General features: G+C 40.1%; 1 protein-coding gene across 1 annotated transcript in view; it reads left to right on the forward strand.

The window, feature by feature from the left end:
• Positions 1 to 17,955, forward strand: part of LOC117360428 (unconventional myosin-X-like) — a 483,786-nt gene that overhangs the window by 95,982 nt on the left and 369,849 nt on the right. The window contains exons 12-14 of the mRNA XM_033944140.1: positions 7,000 to 7,100; positions 8,610 to 8,676; positions 8,920 to 9,012. Coding sequence (XP_033800031.1) covers positions 7,000 to 7,100; positions 8,610 to 8,676; positions 8,920 to 9,012 — 261 coding nt within the window. The remainder of the gene's footprint in view (positions 1 to 6,999; positions 7,101 to 8,609; positions 8,677 to 8,919; positions 9,013 to 17,955) is intronic.

Consider the following 17,955-nt stretch of genomic DNA (forward strand, 5'->3'; position numbering starts at 1 on the left):
AACCCCAATATCGTATTCTGTCCTATCACGCCCTCTGGAAGCGCTTTCCAGGTGTCCACCACACGTTGGGTGAAGAAAAACTTCCTAGCATTTGTTTTGAAGCTGTCCCCTTTCAACTTTTCTGAATGCCCTCTCGTTCTTGTATTTTTCGAAGGTTTGAAGAATCTGTCCCTCTCCACTTTCTCTATGCCCTTCATGATCTTGTAGGTCTCAATCATATCCCCTCTAAGTCTCCTCTTTTCCAGGGAAAAGAGCCCAAGTTTCTCTAATCTCTCAGTGTATGAAAGGTTTTCCATACCTTTTATCAGACGTGTCGCTCTCCTTTGCACCCTCTCGAGTATCGCCATATCCTTTTTAAGGTACGGTGACCAATATTGTACACAGTACTCCAGATGCGGACGCACCATCGCCCGATACAATGGCAGTATAACTTCTTTCGTTCTGGTTGTTATACCCTTCTTGATTATACCTAGCATTCTATTTGCTTTCTTAGTGGCCGCTGCGCACTGTGCCGCCGGCTTCATTGACTTGTCCACCATTACCGCCAAGTCCCTTTCTTGGGTACTCTCAATAACATCCCTCCCATCATATAGCTGTACCTTGGGTTTCTGCTTCCTACATGTAATACTTTACATTTCTCTACGTTGAACTTCATCTGCCATCTCGTTGCCCATTCCTCTTGTTTGTTCAAATCCCTTTGCAATTCTTTGCAGTCCTCTTTAGTCCGAGCACCACTAAATAATTTGGTGTCGTCTGCGAATTTTATTATTTCGCACTTCATCCCTGTTTCTAGATCATTTATAAATATATTAAATAGCAGCGGTCCGAGCACAGACCCCTGCGGAACACTACTCGTGACCTTCCTCTAGTCCGAGTAGTGGCCCTTCACTCCTACCCGCCAGCCAATTCTTGATCCTTCTGTGCATGTCTCCTTCCACCCCATGGTTCTTTAGTTTCCGAAGTAGACGTTCATGGGGTACCTTGTCAAAGGCTTTTTGGAAATCGACCTCATGCATATTCATTAGGGAAATCCTGAAAACCCGACTGGATTGCGGCCCTCGAGGAGGGACTTTGACACCCCTGACCTAGGGCCTTACTTGAATTTCTTTCGTGCCCTTACTGGGGTGGTGCATTCATTATCGGTCTTTTTTTCTTTGCATATTAAATGATAATTTTAGGCTGTCATATCAACAATTGTGTATATTGAGGTATATAACAAGAGTACTTCACTTTAGTCTGATGGTTACCCAACTGTTTCACTGATTAGTTTCTTCAGGGGCCGTGCTTCTTTGATTGTATCTGTCATTAACCCCTTCATGATGATTTTATATGCCTATAAAATGCAAAATGGCTATATTATGTACATTTGATGTGAAACACTTAACAAAAAGTATTCTTTTATTTTTATATTTTAACATGTTAAAAACCTTCTTATATCTTTTAATGAAACTAATTTATTTAATATCTAAATCTAAAAGAACCCTTAATTCTCAAATTTAACCTACATTTAAATACTCTGCGTAGTTGCTTTCCTCTTAATTCTAGATGGCATTGAATATTTAAAAAAAACTACCCACGCCAGAACCTAGCATTCGCAATGCTCTTTTAAAATAATGTACTGGGTTTTAACAAGCCGTGATTATCGCTGTTTCATTTTTTAATGCTCACACTTCTTACTTCTACCATTATTTAGTGTGCAAAAACTCATTCAAAATAGCGCTGCCTATGTCTAGCAGTGGTACAGAAATGATACATAGCAATAGTCGCAGTAGTAAAACCATTAGGAGGAAGTATTTTTTCACTCAGAGATTAGTTAAAGCTCTGGAACACATTGCCAGAGAATATGGTAAGAGTGGTTAACATAGCTAGTTTTAAGAAAAGTTTGGACAATTTCCTGGAGGAAAAGTCCATAGTCTGCTATTGAGACAGATTTGGGGGAAGCTACTGCTTGCCCTGGATCGGTAGTATGGAATGTTGCTAATATTTGGGGTTTTGTCAGTTACACGTCTCCCTCCGTATTTGCTGTGATGGGGATTAACAGAACCGCAAATACAGAAAAACCACAAATAACTTTTTCATATGCTATTCATTGTTTTCTATTAAAAACCATCGTGAATAGGGTGGAACCGCGAATAACATGGTGGGAGGCAAAACATGGTGAAGAAAGTGCTGGGAATCGGCAATTTTCTCTGTAAATGCTTGGAATCAGCGATTTCTCTAAGCAACCTGATGTAATTTGGGGGGAAGAGCCAGCAAGCTAAAAACCGTGAATAATCGAAACCGCAACTACAGAGGGAGAAGTGTACTTGTGACCTGAATGGACCCAGTAGCTATTCTTATGTAAGCCTTACCACCTGAATTGCCACATGACGAATCTTTCTTTATTGCAGCAGCAAGTGCAGTGTGACTTTGGTATTGCTAGCTGTGCAGCAAGGCAGAAGCTAGGAGGATGCTAGGGTGCATAGGGAGAGGTATGGCCAGTAGGAAAAAGGAGGTATAAGACTGGTGAAACTTTAGGTAGAATATTGTGTACAATTCTGGATAATGCACCTCTCTAGAGCAGCGGTCTCAAACTCAAACCCTTTGGATTTGTAGGTACTTGGAGGGCTGCAGAAAAAATAGTTAATGTCTTATTAAAGAAATTACAACTTTGCATGAGGTAAAACTCATTCTTTAGCACTCTCCAGACCAGTAGAGGTTAACTTTACGATTAGGGTATATATCTAATCATGACCAGCAGGTGGAGACTGAAAACAAAACTTTGGGACAGTATATCCTAGCCCCTCCTCTCTATTTCCCTCAGTCTTCTTTCAGTCTCCAGCAGGTGTTGAGTGATCTGTACCCATCTCCCTTGGTAGGGCTGTTGGAATTTGTTTAGGGGTTTATTGTCCCTGTTTTTAGCCGGACGGAGCTTGGACGGACTCTGTTTGGGGGTTCGTCCGACCTCGGGGGTGTCAAACCCGGCGGGTCACGAGCGGGGTCCCTCCCCCCACTTCCTCCACCTCCCCATATTTTTTTAGAGGAGCCTCAGCAGTAAGCCTTGCCCCCTAAATCAAGCAAGGCATATTGCTTAGAGAGCCTGTGGAGTCTGTTCTGTAAAAAAAAAAAAAAAAAAAAAATCCTGAGGTAGTGCTGGTCTGGAGGGTTGTATCCCTTTAAGAAAACTGTATTTTACTGTATTTTTTCAACTAACCGGCACTTTATTACAGCTAGGTCGCGTATGAAGCAATGAGCACTTCTAAAGGGAAAAAGTGCTCATTGTGCTCCAGACGCGAGGCACTCGCGGCCGGCCTGTGCAAGCGGTGTTCAGGCCGGTGCGGTGGAGGAGCTCCGTCGGCAGCGGCTGCAGGCGCCCAGAGCTCCCCGCCAATGGTGCCTCGCGAGTCGGCAGGGAACGGTGGAGAAGCCCGGTCTTCTCCGTCCGCCCACGGAGGGATTCCCCGAGCCGCCGACGGTCGGGTAATTGTGATTTAGATTCTAATCTAAAGTATCAACTGCAAGAGACAAGATTTTGGTGTAGTGCTCTAGGCTTTTTTGTAGAGGGGAGAATCAATATCCGACTTGTGCCTTAAGTGTCCGGTAGTCACGTCCACAACCACCTTCAGCTCTCACCTCCTCCAGCACCGGACACAACCGCCATCTTATATCAAGCCATCTTACATCAAGCAGTCACCGCCAGGAGAGGTGCCGAATTTCACAAGAGTTCATGAGATTACATACACACGCACAAGCTGCACTGCCTCCAATGGTTACCTTACATTCTGGAACGTTGCCCACCTCACTGCTGTAACTTCACGAAAGTGCTTTCCTGCAACTATAAGCGATTGTCCTCTCTACTCCACCTCACAATCATGTAAAGACGCAGGAAAGTGCTTGCGTGAGGTTACATTAGTGAGGCAGGCAGCATTCCATAACAATGGCAACATACCAAGGGCCTCAATATAGTACCTGACGGGCCGCATGCGGCCCATGGGCCACAAGTTTGAGAGGTCTAGAGGAAGGTCTAGAGGAAGGCTGCTAAAATGCTCAGTAGTCTATGTCATAAGCCGTACGGGAACAGACTTAAAGATCTCAATATGTATTTAAATTTAAAAAGTTCTCCTTCAGAGATTATTCCTCCCGTTATTCTAAAAAAACATTTTTCTTTTTTTGGATCTTTTATACTTTCATTTATTAAAAAAAGTCTTCTTAACGGGATTCTACCCAAATCATGGAAATCAGACGTAATTCTTCCCATAAAAAAGGACCGTAAAATTAGTTCTGAGGACTCTGCGAACTATCGTCCTATTGCCAACATCCCTTTTTTAGCGAAAATCACCAAAAGGGTGGTATTTAACCAGCTGTCAGACTTTGTTGAATCTACAAACACATTGCACCCCAATCAAACCGGTTTTAGGAAAAATCACAATACTGAATACTCATTAATAGGCCTCACCACAAACATCATTTATAATCTAGACCATCATAACTCGGTTATTCTTTTTTCCCTTGACCTCTCAGCAGCATTTGACACCATTGATCACTCTCTACTTTTAAACAGATTACAAAACATAGGCGTTTGCGATACATCTTTACAGTGGTTCACCTCTTTTCTATCCAACCGATCTTCAACAGTATACTTTAATAATGAAAGCTCCAAAGCATTCTCACATAGCTATGGAATTCCCCAGGGTTCCATTCTATCTCCGTTGCTGTTTAATATCTTTCTTTCACCCCTACTCAGTTTGAGTCAATCTATAGGTTTCACTACTTACGCTTACGCTGATGATATCCAGCTGACCCACCCATTCAATCCCGAAAATTCTAATGAAATATTCTTAATTAACCAAAAACTAGAAAAAATAAAAAATTGGCTCTCATAAAACAAACTAGCATTAAACATCACCAAAACTAAGGCCTTATTCTTTCCAATGAAGCAGGGACTAAAATTATCGGCTCCTTTCCTAATAAACAATATACCAATTGAGATAGTATCTTCACTAAAACTACTAGGAGTCATTATCGATGACAAATTCTCGTATCATGAGCACATCAGCAATGTGGTAAAATGTTGCTTTTTTCGTTTGCGCTTAATCCACTCTATGTCTAAATTCCTAGAACCGAAATCATTGAATATTTTAATACACTCCCTAGTCATATCCAAATTAGATTACTGTAATTCACTCTTGTTAAACATCACTCAAAAAGAAAAAAAACGTTTGCAAATAATTCAAAACACTGCAATTAAAATGATCCACAACGGCAAAAAATACGATCATGTAACACCTTTTTTAATAGACTCACATTGGCTTCCTATTAACCAACGAATAACCTACAAAATATTACTTCTAACATTTAAAACATTATCCAACAATGAACCTCAATTCATAGACCGATTTTTAATTCCACATAATTCGACTCGATCCCTAAGATCCACAACACAAGGGCTGCTCATGGTTCCTTCTTTGAAGATCATTGGAACCAGACGTCACGACATATTTTCAGTTATGGCCCCTCTTACCTGGAATACACTCCCTTTATATATCAGAGAAGTCAAAGACCTGAACTTATTTAAAACCAACCTAAAAACTTTCCTTTTTAAAGCTTCTTTTAATATTTAAAACATATTCTTTTTTTAAATCACTTTAATTTGATTATAAAATATTTCATTGTAAACCCCATCCTACCGTTTTTTCCCCTACTAGATTTTCGTTTTCTTCTCTCTAGAGAAACTGCAGTTTGTAACTTTTACCCACCTTTGTTCCTTCCTTATGTACTTCAGTTTGTCTGTATTGTCTGTTAATGGTTTCTTCCCCCTCTTCTTATGGTTGTATATAATATATTTTTAATTGTTACTCGCTTAGTATGTAATAAGCGATTTATCAAATTTAATAAAACTTGAAACTTGTATACTCTGGAGGAAAGGCTGGAGAGGGGAGATATAATAGAAACATTTAAATATCTATGTGGCATAAATACACATAAGGCAAGTCTTGTTCAACTGAAAGGAAACTACAGAGTGAGAAGATATAGGATGTAGTTAAGAGGTGATAGGCTCAGGAGTAATCTAAGGAAATACAGTACTTCTGTACAGAAAGGGTGGTAGATCCATAGAATAGTCTCGCTGGTAGATGTGGTGGAGACAGACAGTGTTTGAATGCAAGAAAGCATGGGACAGTCATGTGGGATCTCTTAGGGAGAGGAGAAGATAGTGGATGCTGCAGATTGACAAGAATGGACGGGCCATTTGGCCTTTATCTGCCATCATGTTTCTATAGAATCAATTTGGAATGTTCTGCAAAAAAGGTAAATTTCAAAATATCAATGTTTTGGTCAGAAAAGCAAATTTTGTAGGAAGGATAGCCATTTTTTATACTTTTGTGGTATAGGCAATTAAGAAAGAACACGTAGTACCCAGGAACAAAAAATAAATCAAAATTTGTTATATAGTGTTAGCTATTTGACTTTGATCTTCATTACAAAACAACCCACCTGAAATTGTCTTGTGGTACTTGATTTGCTATTGTTTGCTCCTTCTTTGTGCAAAATGCTGCACTCCATTTATTGATCGGAATGTATCGAGGCAAACCTTAAAAACACCTGGGCTTAATCAAAGGAATGTACTGAGATGTTTGAAGATCCTTACTCTTAGGAAGGCATTTGGTGAAGATTAGGTTTGGGCAGAGGGAGAGTTGTACCAGATAGATAAATGGGAGGGGGTAGAGCTGATGGTTTTCTTGTTAATGTGTTTACTTGCCTGTTTTTAGTATGGATATGATATTGGTATTGATATTATATTTAGTATGGATTTAGTATGGATATGATATTTAGTATGGATATGATATTGCCTATACATGGCCTTGAAATCAATCAGGAAGTAGAATTGTTGAAATTTGTTTTCTATAGACGTTTCTTCCCCCTAGGACTTTGGTGATGTTACTTTTCTTGTGTAAGACGGTACACTACCGCAGATATGAGCTGTTACCATTTCATATGCTTATATGTTTCTCAATCATCTAGGTGAATCGTTTTGAACAGTTTAATATTAATTATGCAAATGAGAAGTTGCAAGAATACTTCAATAAACACATTTTCTCCTTGGAGCAGCTAGAATACAACAGGTAGGAAACAAGTAGAGTCAGCTGCATGATGACTGATTTTTTTTGTATCAATTTATGCCTAGTAATCACAGCCCCTCCCTCTCTCCCTTACATTGTGATGGACATTTAGTTGACTCAGCTGGATTAGGCACCTCCTGTCCTTCCCTCTCTCCCTTACGTTGTGTTGAGCATTCAGTTGACTCAGCTGGATTAGGCGCCTCCTGTCCCTCCCTCTCTCCCTTATGTTGTGTTGGGCATTCAGTTGACTCAGCTGGATTAGATGCCTCCTGTCCCTCCCTCTCTCCCTTACGTTGTGTTGAGCATTCAGTTGACTCAGCTGGATTAGGCGCCTCCTGTCCCTCCCTCTCTCCCTTATGTTGTGTTGGGCATTCAGTTGACTCAGCTGGATTAGATGCCTCCTGTCCCTCCCTCTCTCCCTTACATTGTATTGAGCATTCAGTTGACTCAGCTGGATTAGGCGCCTCCTGTCCCTCCCTCTCTCCCTTATGTTGTGTTGGGCATTCAGTTGACTCAGCTGGATTAGATGCCTCCTGTCCCTCCCTCTCTCCCTTACATTGTGATGGACATTCAGTTGACTCAGCTGGATTAGGCACATCCTGTTTTTTGACTGCTAGTTCTATATAGTTAGCACATACTTTTTAATTCCAACTTCAGATTTTTTTTTTTAACCCTCCCTTTTGTTTTTTCCCTTACTCATCTTATTTACTTTCATAAATTGTATTTCTACTCCCACTTCCCTCTCGGTCCTGTCCATGCTACGTGATATGTCTATGTTATTTGTATTGTCTCCCAGAATATTGTGATGTACTATTTTGTTAGATTTGTTCATCGCTTTGTATTAAGATTAAGCAATTCATCAAATTTTAATGAAACTTGAAACTCTTATGTTGTGATGGATATTTAGTTGACTCAGCTGTGTTAGACATATCCCTTCACCCTCTCTCTTATGTTGTGATGGACATTCAGTTGGGCAGACTGGATGGGTCATTTGGCCTTTAACTGCCATCATGTTTCTATGTTTGAATGATCTCAGTCATTTAATTCATGGAATCACAGAGTTAACCAAGATCATTGTTGCCACTAGAGCTTGTCATAATCCTAAAATAAATGACATTTTGCTTAAAATTTTGGTAAGAAATCATAAATTTGTATTAAAGAATATTGGGGAAAATGCAGGCCCCTGTGGGACCCCATAAACATGAGTTAGAAATTGCAGAGATGGATTCTGAATGGAAATGATTTTTTCTAGAGAATGACATGGGGAAAAAATTTGTCCTCGTACCCACAGCAATCAGTTTTTTCCCTCCCCATTTCAGTGAGTTACCCGCAGCTACCCACGGATAACAGTCACCGTGTCATTCTCTAATTTCACCAAAAATGGGATTTTAAGTGGTAGATGGTGAATATGGGGATGGGGTTGGGATAATTCACGTGAGGGGTTCTGGAATTTGTATTTGTTTCTTTTTCTAATTCCTTCTTGGATTGTATGTTTTGTTTTGTTTTTACCAGGGAGGGAATAAGCTGGGAAGCCATTGACTGGAAGGATAATGCTGAGTGCCTGGATCTCATTGAAAAGGTACTGATTCCCATTTGATCTTATCTGAGGTTAGAAATTTATCATGCATGAAAATTCTGATGCTCAGTGTTGAAATGTTAAATATGATCGACAACATGGATCTCAGGGAGAGGAGGAAATAGATGTTGAAGATGGGAGACTAAATGGGCCATTTGGCCTTTATCTGCCATCATGTTTCTATGTTTGATTTAATATATGCTCTGGACAGTTACTCTCTCTTACCTTTTTCTCTCTGGGATACAGAAGTTGGGTTTGCTGGCACTGATTAATGAGGAAAGCCGATTCCCAAAAGGCACAGACTGTACTCTCTTGGAAAAGCTTCATGACCAACACATTGTGAGTAAACCAAAGAGCTAGCAGTTAATATTCAGGCTTCAGGACGTACACTGTACTTGGTGAGGAGGTCTGGCAGGGGGCACTGTACTGCAGGGTTGAGGGGCTGGGAGGAAGCGCTGCACTTGGGGGGTGGAGGGGAATGTCTTGGACCTGAAAAAGTCCCAGTGGCCATCATATGTCAGGATAAACAGCATCTCTGTCTAGACATATTCCATCATTATTTTATCTGGGTCTAATTTAGCCAGTGACAATAAGTGCTTAAAAAACCCATTGACCACTGCCAGCTGAATATTGACTGAGTGCCATTATTCAGGTCTGACACAGCCCATTTACGCTCTTTGGAAAGTGACCACCAATTTCAAACTGAAACTAAACGCAGAGAAAACAAAAGCCTTTCTGGCTAGCCCTAATGACAAAATTACAAGAACATCGATAAAAATAAACAATCATGAATATCCAATATCCAAAAACATAAAAATACTCGGTATCACACCTAACTATGACTGACCACACAAACTCACTAGTGAAAAAATGTTTCTTCACGCTATGGAAACTAAGGACCATTAAAAAATACTTTGACCCAAAATCCTTCAGGTTGCTGGTGCAGGCGCTGATCCTATCCATTCTTGACTACTGCAACATCATCTACCTGGGTATCCCACAAAAAACAGTAAAAAACTGAGATTAGTACAAAACACCACCGTTCGCCTAATCTTTGGACTAAGAAAAAATGACCACATTAGCCCCTACTATAAAAAACTGCATTGGCTACCAATAGAAGCGCAAATACTATTCAAATTTGCTTGCACCTGTTTCAAACAAGTCTGGGGACTAGCACCTTCATACCTGCAAACTCACTTCATCCTACACAACCCCACACGAACAACCAGAAACAAAAACATCTTTGCATACCCAAAGATCACAGGCTGTAGATACAAATCATTCCTGGATAGAACCTTTAAGTTCCAAGCGAATAGACAGCAAGTCTGGCTGAAAAACTACATAAATGAACCCAATCTGACTTACAGTGCATTCCGAAAATCAATTAAAACCGCCCTATTCGCCAAATTCATTGACTAAAACTGTCCTCTCCCTCACTAGGATTTCCCCCTCTGTAAACGCCTTTTCTTTCTCTCAAGAAGCTCCTTTCATGTATTCATGTATTCTTTACCCATAGAATTCCAATTAGTATGTAAGTTTTCCATTTAGACTTATTGTATTGTATTTAGACTTATTGTATTGTATTAAGACTTTTTGTTATTTGCTGAATGTCCAGCCTTCTTTCAATGTGAACCGCCTAGAAGTCGCCTGACTATGGCGGTATAGAAAAATAAAGTTATTATTATTATTATATTTACGGTTTAATCAGCATCATGGCTTTTTCAACTGATTCTCTGAAAAAGTACTAACGAAACGGATTTGTCAGAGTCAGTTATCGTGGCCACTAAGATAAGTGGTTTTTCTATAAATTATTGATAAGCTTTATATGATAAAATTGCTATTTTGCACAGAATCATCACATGATTTTATATAATTCTGTTATCAATTTTTGACAATCATATCAACTCGATTAATCACATAATTATAAAATTTATTGAAAATGTTTTTATATATTAATTGTTCTAGTTAATGAATTATTGCACTCATATTAAAGGAATGGAGGTGGACCAATTATTGAAACCACAACATTGTATTTGTCAAACAGCCATTGGCTGTCATGAGACATAGCAATATGGTCTGAGGTTTTGCCTTCTTCCACTAATGATAAATTCAATTTCAGTTTTCATTCCACTTTTGTTGTATATTTGATATTTTGGTTGTGGAACCTTTTGCTTTTGTGTTTTGTTAGATTCTACAAAATACAGAACAGGTGCCTACTGCATACATAGTTCATCTTACTATAAACCAGGAGAACCAGGGTTCAAGTTCTTCTCTAACCAATGCTCCTGGTAACCAAGTCACTTCACACTCCATTGAGTCAGGTACTAACTTGACTGTAAGCATTCTGGGGCATGATCCTACCAACCATCTGAATTTAACTGAGTTTCTGCTGGAGGGGATATTATAAGACTTTTAGATGGGATTGAGTAATTTGATATCCTGCCTAATGCCAAGGTTTTAAGGCTGTACATAATTATCAAAACTTAACAATAAAATTAAACATAACACTTTCCCCATTTCTGAGCACCAGATCCAGTATCGCTTTTTCCCTTGTCAATTCATCACCATTTAACTGAACAGAGCTCCTTGATGGGAAGCCCAGACCAGATGTATTCTACCAGATGTATTCCAAGTAAGAGCAAAGGTGGAAAGAAGAGGAAATGAAAGCCAGCGTGATTAAAAGGTGAGGTGAAAGAAGCTATTAGAGCCAATAAACATCCTTTAAAGAATGGATGAAGGATCCGAATGAAGAAAATAAGAAGAAACACAAGCACTGGCAAGTTAGATGCAAAGCATTGATAAAGACAGCTAAGAAAAAATATGAAGAGAAACTTGCAAAAGAGGCAAAAACTCATAGCAATTTTTTTAGGTACATCAGAAACAGAAAACCTGTGAGGGAATCTGTGGGACTGTTGGATGATCAAGGAGTGAAAGGGGCGCTCAGGAAGGATAGGGCCATAGCGGAAAAACTGAATGAATTCTTTGCTTCGGTCTTTACGGAAGAAGATGTAAGAGATCTACCAGAACTGGAAACGGTTTTCAAGGGTGATGACGCGTTAAAAAGTGATACATTGCCAGGACCGGATATTATACATCCCAGGGTATTAAAATTGTCTGTAGTACCTGAAGATTGAAGGGTGACCAATGATATGCCGATTTGTAAAAAGGGCTCCAGGGAAGATCAGGGAAATTACAGATCGGTAAGCCTCACTTTGGTACCGGGCGAAAAGGTAGAAATGATTATAAAAAACAAAATTGCAGAACACGTAGACAAACATGATTTAATGAGGCTGAGTCAGCATGGGTTCAGCCGAGGGAGATCTCGCCTCACAAATTTGCTTGACTTGAAGGTGTGAATAAATATGTGGATGAAGGTGAGCCGGTTGATATAGTGTATCTAGATTTTCAGAAAGCTTTTGATAAAGTTCCTCATGAGAGGCTCCTGAGAAAATTGAAGTGTCATGGGATAGGTGACAAAGTTCAGTTGTGGATTAGGAATTGGTTATCGGATAGAAAACAGAGGGTAGGGTTAAATGGTCATTTTTCTCAGTGGAGGAGAGTAAACAGTGGAGTGCCACAAGGATCTGTACTGGGACCGGTGCAATTTAACTTGGGACGATGAGTGAGGTGATTAAATTTGCAGATGACACTAAACTGTTCAATATTGTTAAAATGCATGCGGATTGTGAAAAATTGCAGGCGGACCTTAGGAAATTGGAAGACTGGGCGTCCAAGTGGCAAATGAAATTTAATGTGGACAAATGCAAAGTGATGCACATTGGGAAGAATAACCTGAATCACAGTTATCGGATGCTAGGATCCACCTTGGGGGTTAGCGCCCAAGAAAAGGATCTGGGTATCATTGTAGACAATATGATGAAACCATCTGCCCAATGTGTGGCAGCGGCCAAAAAAGCAAACAGGATGTTGGGAATTATTAAAAAAGGGATGGTTAACAAAGCTAAGAATGTCATAATGCCCCTGTATCACTCCATGGTGCAACCTCATTTGGAGTATAGGGTTCAATTCTGGCATCCTTATCTCAAGAAAGATATAGTGGCCCTAGAAAAGGTTCAAAGAAGAGTGACCAAGATGGTAAAGGGGATGGAACTCCTTTCGTATGAGGAAAACTAAAATGGTTAGGGCTCTTCAGCTTGGAAAAGAGATGGTGGAGGGGAGATATGATTGAGGTCTACAAAATCCTGAGTGGAGTAGAACGGGTACAGTTGGATTGAGTTTTCACTCCGTCAAAAATTACAAGGACTAAGGGCTCCTTTTACTAAGGTGCGCTAATGTTTTTAGCGCATGCACAAAATTACTGTGCTGTACGCTTCTAGAATAACGCCAGTTCAATGCTGACGTTAAGGTCTAGTGCACGCGACAATTTAGCGCGTTAAGGCCCTAACGCACCTTTGTAAAAGGAGCCCTAAGGGACACTCGATGAAGTTACAGGGAAATTCTTTTAAAACCAATAGGAGGAATTTTTTTTCACTCAGAGAATAGTTAAGCTCTGGAACGCATTTCTAGAGGATGTGGTAAGAGCGGATAGCGTATCTGGTTTTAAGAAAGGTTTGGACAAGTTCCTGGAGGAAAAGTCCATAGTCTGTTATTGAAAAAGACATGGGGGAAGCCACTGCTTACCTTGTATTGGTAGCATGGAATATTGCTACACCTTGGTTTTAGCCAGGTATTAGTGACCTGGATTGGCCACTGTGAGAACGGGCTACTTGGCTTGATGTACCAGTAAGGCTATTCTTATGTTCTTATGATCTTTTATCCAACCTCCACTGTCATCAGACATTATTGCATCGGCGTAAAGTCTATCTGTGATTTCCAAGAATGCCAAATCAAAAGTAGATCATCAGTAATGGCAAAAGCTAAAAGGATGCTAGGGTGCATAGGGAGAGGAATGGCCAGTAGGGAAAAGGAGGTATTGATGCCCCTGTATAAGACTCTGGTGAGACCTCATTTAGAATATTGTGTACAATTCTGGAGGCCACACCTTCAAAAAGATATAAAAAGTATGGAGTCAGTCCAGAGGAAGGCTACTAAAATGGTCCATGGTCTTCAACATAAGGCGTATGGGGACAGACTTAAAGATCTTAATATGTATACTTTGGAGGAAAGGTGGGAGAGGGGAGATTTAATAGAGATGTTTAAATGTGTGATTATGTAAAGGAAGATGGCCGCGGGAGGCTGGAGCTAAGTCACCACGGAAGCTCCAGGGTTGACACATACCTTGGTGATGGTGGGTCTGGGTTTTGAACTGATGCCTATGCAGAGGCCCAAGGTTTTCAATATGGAGACATTTTGGGAAGCAATATCCAGTTTACAAATCTCCTTGGGGACCCAAATGCAGCAACTTACTACACGATATACTACTGTTGTATCCGAAAATTTGGAATTGAAAAATAGACTATCTAGCATGGAAATAAAAGTGGATGGACATGAAACCAGAATAAAAACAGTGGCGTCCCAGACCTCGGTGTGGGTATGAGACAATGGAAACCTTAATTTCAAGGTGGAAATGCTGGAAAACATGACCAGAAGATATAACCTTCGGATTACAAACTTTCCAAAATTACCATTTATTCCAGTGCAAGATACATTTAAGAAGTACTTGAAAGAAGTTTTGAAAGTTCCCGAAACCTCTTATCTGCCTCTCACAAAAATTTACTATTTACCAACTAGATCGCCTGTTCAGAAACCAAACCAGCAGAATTTATCTGCTGATAGTTTGGATCTGACAAATTTCCTTGAGATCTGATAATGAGATACTGGCAACTGCCATGCTGCTTGTACTATTTGCTATTGATTCTGTCAGAGAATGGATGCTTAAGTTGTTTTTTTAAGTTTAAGAATATACCATTTATGACTAAAGTAGTGAGAATGTATCCAGATGTGTCATGAATGACCCAAAAGAGAAGAAAACAGTTTCTTATGTTGAGAACATGGGACCTGCAGTTAGGTGCGACGTTTGTACTCAGATTCCCCTGTAAATGTGTGATGACCTATCAAGGGAATAGATTTGTTTTCTTTGAACCTCAGCAGTTGATAAAATTTATTTCTGCTAAAGAGCAAATGTAGTATTCTTGAGAGAATTTCTGTTTCAAGCCAGCTCAGTTTAATAAGGTTCTTGTTTCCTCTCAAGTGACTATCTTTTATTTTCCTTGTATTGTTTGATTAGAAAATTCAGCGAATGCATTGCTATGTCCCTCTTTAATTGAGGTCTAATTTTACAATCCAGTATACCATATATTTTGGGTTAAATTTTTCCTTTATGATGAGAAAAAGAAGACTTTTTGCTTCTCTTATGTAAATTATTATTATAGACTATTGTGTTATTTCAATGTTGGAACTGGTATTGTATTATTTCTTTGTTTTGACTAATAATTATGTCATAAGTATAAAATGAAAATAAAGATTAAATAAATAAATGTGTGATTATGTGATCAGGCCGAGCAGTCAACACCCATCTTACACCATCCCTAGATCCTTCTGGTCTTCTCTAGGTTCTGTTAAAACACAACAAACACTTAACAACACATCATTCATACATTCTTAAAACATATGACCAAGTCCCTCTAGGCTCCTCCTGGTCATCTTCAAGTCCTCCCTGGACTCCAGTCTTCCGGTCCTTTCCCAATCCTTCATTGGTCCTCCAGGTCTTCTAGTAGCTTCCAGTTCTTTTACCAGTCTCTCTGCCGGTCACCACTGGTCCCTCCACTGGTTGCTCGCCAGCCCTTTTGGCCAGTGCTCACCCGGGCCTATCAGGCTACTTCCCTGGGCTCTTCTGGCAGCTTCCAGTCCCTCTTTTGGTCACTGGTCAGACCCCCCTCAGCCTTGGATCCTGACTCTTCTGGTTGCTTCTTGTGGGGCCACCACCATTCCCTGTGCTCCCCAGCCTTTTGGGTCCTCACAGGTCCTGATACTTCACTGGTCCCTCTGCTGGTCGTCAAGCCTAAGCTACTCCTTCTCCCAGGCCCTTCCATTCACTTAGGCATCTTTTCCTAGACGCATGCACTGAGGACTCTGCAAGTCCCTCAGTTGTTTTATCCCAGATGCATGTCCTAAGGACTTTTCCAATCTCCTGGCCAGTCTGTCTCTGAGGGCTCTTCCTGAGGACTTCTTCCAGCTCCTCAGCTACTGTCTGTGAGTACTCTCCTGTCACTCACTCCCCCTCATCTCTCACACCAACACTGGGTCCTCTGCCAGTTGTCAACAATCCTGGGGTACCCTCCTGGACACCCCCAAGATCTAACAAATAGGTTGGTCTAAACAGGCTTATTGAGGGTTAGGCCAGAGGCCAGCATTCCTCTCTTCGAGGGTCATCTGGCTCCTGAAGGAGCTTCTTTATTTTCCCAACTTTCTGCTCTGGACCTATCCTTTTCAGCACCATTGTTTATTCAGGGTAAGTGGACAGCTTCCAGCAGCCTTTGCAGGATGGTATATAGTTACACTCCTTCTACGCTGTTGCTCAGATTCCCTCCGCTTGTCAGTGACAGGAACTCAACCCTGTCACAAAATACCTATGTGGAATAAATACATGAGGCAAATGTCTTTCAATTGAAAGAACACTCCAGAGTGAGAAGGCATAGAATGAGGTGAAGAGGTGAAAGGCTCAGGCGTAATCCTAGAAATACTTTTTTACAGAAAGGAATGCGTGGAATATTCTCCCAGTAGAGGTGGTAGAGGCAAAGATTGTATCTGAATTCAAGAAAGCGTGGACAGGCATGTTGGTTCTCTTAAGGAGGGTAGGAGATAGTGGATGCAGCAGGAACATGCTCAGCTCCAGCCAAAGGAAGAAATCAGTTATGGAATATGGCAGTAGCAACATCTCCACTCCATGTTCCTCATAGACAAGCACACACCGAAGGTGCTCCCCCACACATAGAAAACCAAAAGAAACTCTGTAGAATTTCTTTTGGTTTTCTCTGGATTTTCTTCTCTGTGGATATCTTGGGGTCAATTCCTTTTGGTTTTTGCTCCCCCACACATTACATTACATTGTGCTTGTTAACCGCGTAACCACAAGTTCAACGCGGTTTACAAAAGACTATTAACTATAAGCATAGTACAAATGAATTAATTAATCAGAAACTTGGAAAATTGATGTCTTCAGCTTTGTTCTAAAATGTTTATAAGAATAAGCCGTGAGCAATAATGCTTGAAATTCTTTGTCGTGAGAGGCTGCTTGGTATGATAGTGTATGATCAAGACATTTTTTACTTCTATAGCATTAGACAGAAGGAAAATAAAACAAAGGATGAGTTTTTCTGTTGTGTTTATATGAAGCTAAGGATAATCTATTGACCAAATAAGGAGGAGCTGATCCATACAGTACTTTATAGCAAAAACAACCCAGCTTAAACAGCACCTGGGCTTCCATGGGAAGCCAATGGAATTCACAGTAATAGAATGTTACATGGTCATATTTCTTTAGGCCGTAGATCAGCCTGTTCTGTATTAGTATCAGTCTCCCTAATTCTTTCTTAGTGATTGTCAAATAGACAATGTTGCAGTAATCGAGAAGACTCAGTAATAGTGATTATACTATTAGTCGAAAAGCAGCAAATTCAAAATAGGATTTAATTGTTCTTAACCTCCATAAGGTGAAATAACTTTGATGTACTACTGCATCTATCTGAGATGCTGATCTAAAACAACTCCTAATATTTTAATCGTTGAATGAATTGTATATGTAGTTGAATTTATACTAATGGAGCATTCAGAAAGAGTTTTACTGAGACGCCATAAAAAAATTAGTTTTGTCAAGATTGAGTTTAAGTTTAAATTGCTGTATCCAAACAGACATCTGTTTCATTATGGTTTCAGTTTTAGTAGTGATCTGAGATAGAACTGAGTTAAAGGGTATTACAATAGATTTGACACACCGGATGGTGTTAATAACATGAAAAAAGACCTGGCGAGCTTGAGGAATGGTCTAAAATTTGGCAGCTAAAATTTAATGCTAAGAAATGCAAGGTCATGCATTTGGGCTGCAAAATCCAGAGGGAACAGTACAGTTTAGGGGGTGAAGAACTTATGTGCATAACAGAAGAGCGGGACTTGGGTGTGATTTTATGTGATGATCTTAAGGTACCAAAAAGGTTGAAAAGGTGATGGCAAAAGCTAGAAGGATGATAGGTTGCATAGGGAGAGATATGGCCAGTAGGAAAAAGGAGGTATTGATGCCCTGCATAAGACTTTGGTGAGACCTCATTTAGAATATTGTGTACAATTCTAGAGGTTGCACCTTCAAAAAGATATAGAAAGGATGGA

This window comes from Geotrypetes seraphini, chromosome 5, assembly GCF_902459505.1.
Source record: "Geotrypetes seraphini chromosome 5, aGeoSer1.1, whole genome shotgun sequence".
Classification (NCBI taxonomy): Eukaryota; Metazoa; Chordata; class Amphibia; order Gymnophiona; family Dermophiidae; genus Geotrypetes; species Geotrypetes seraphini.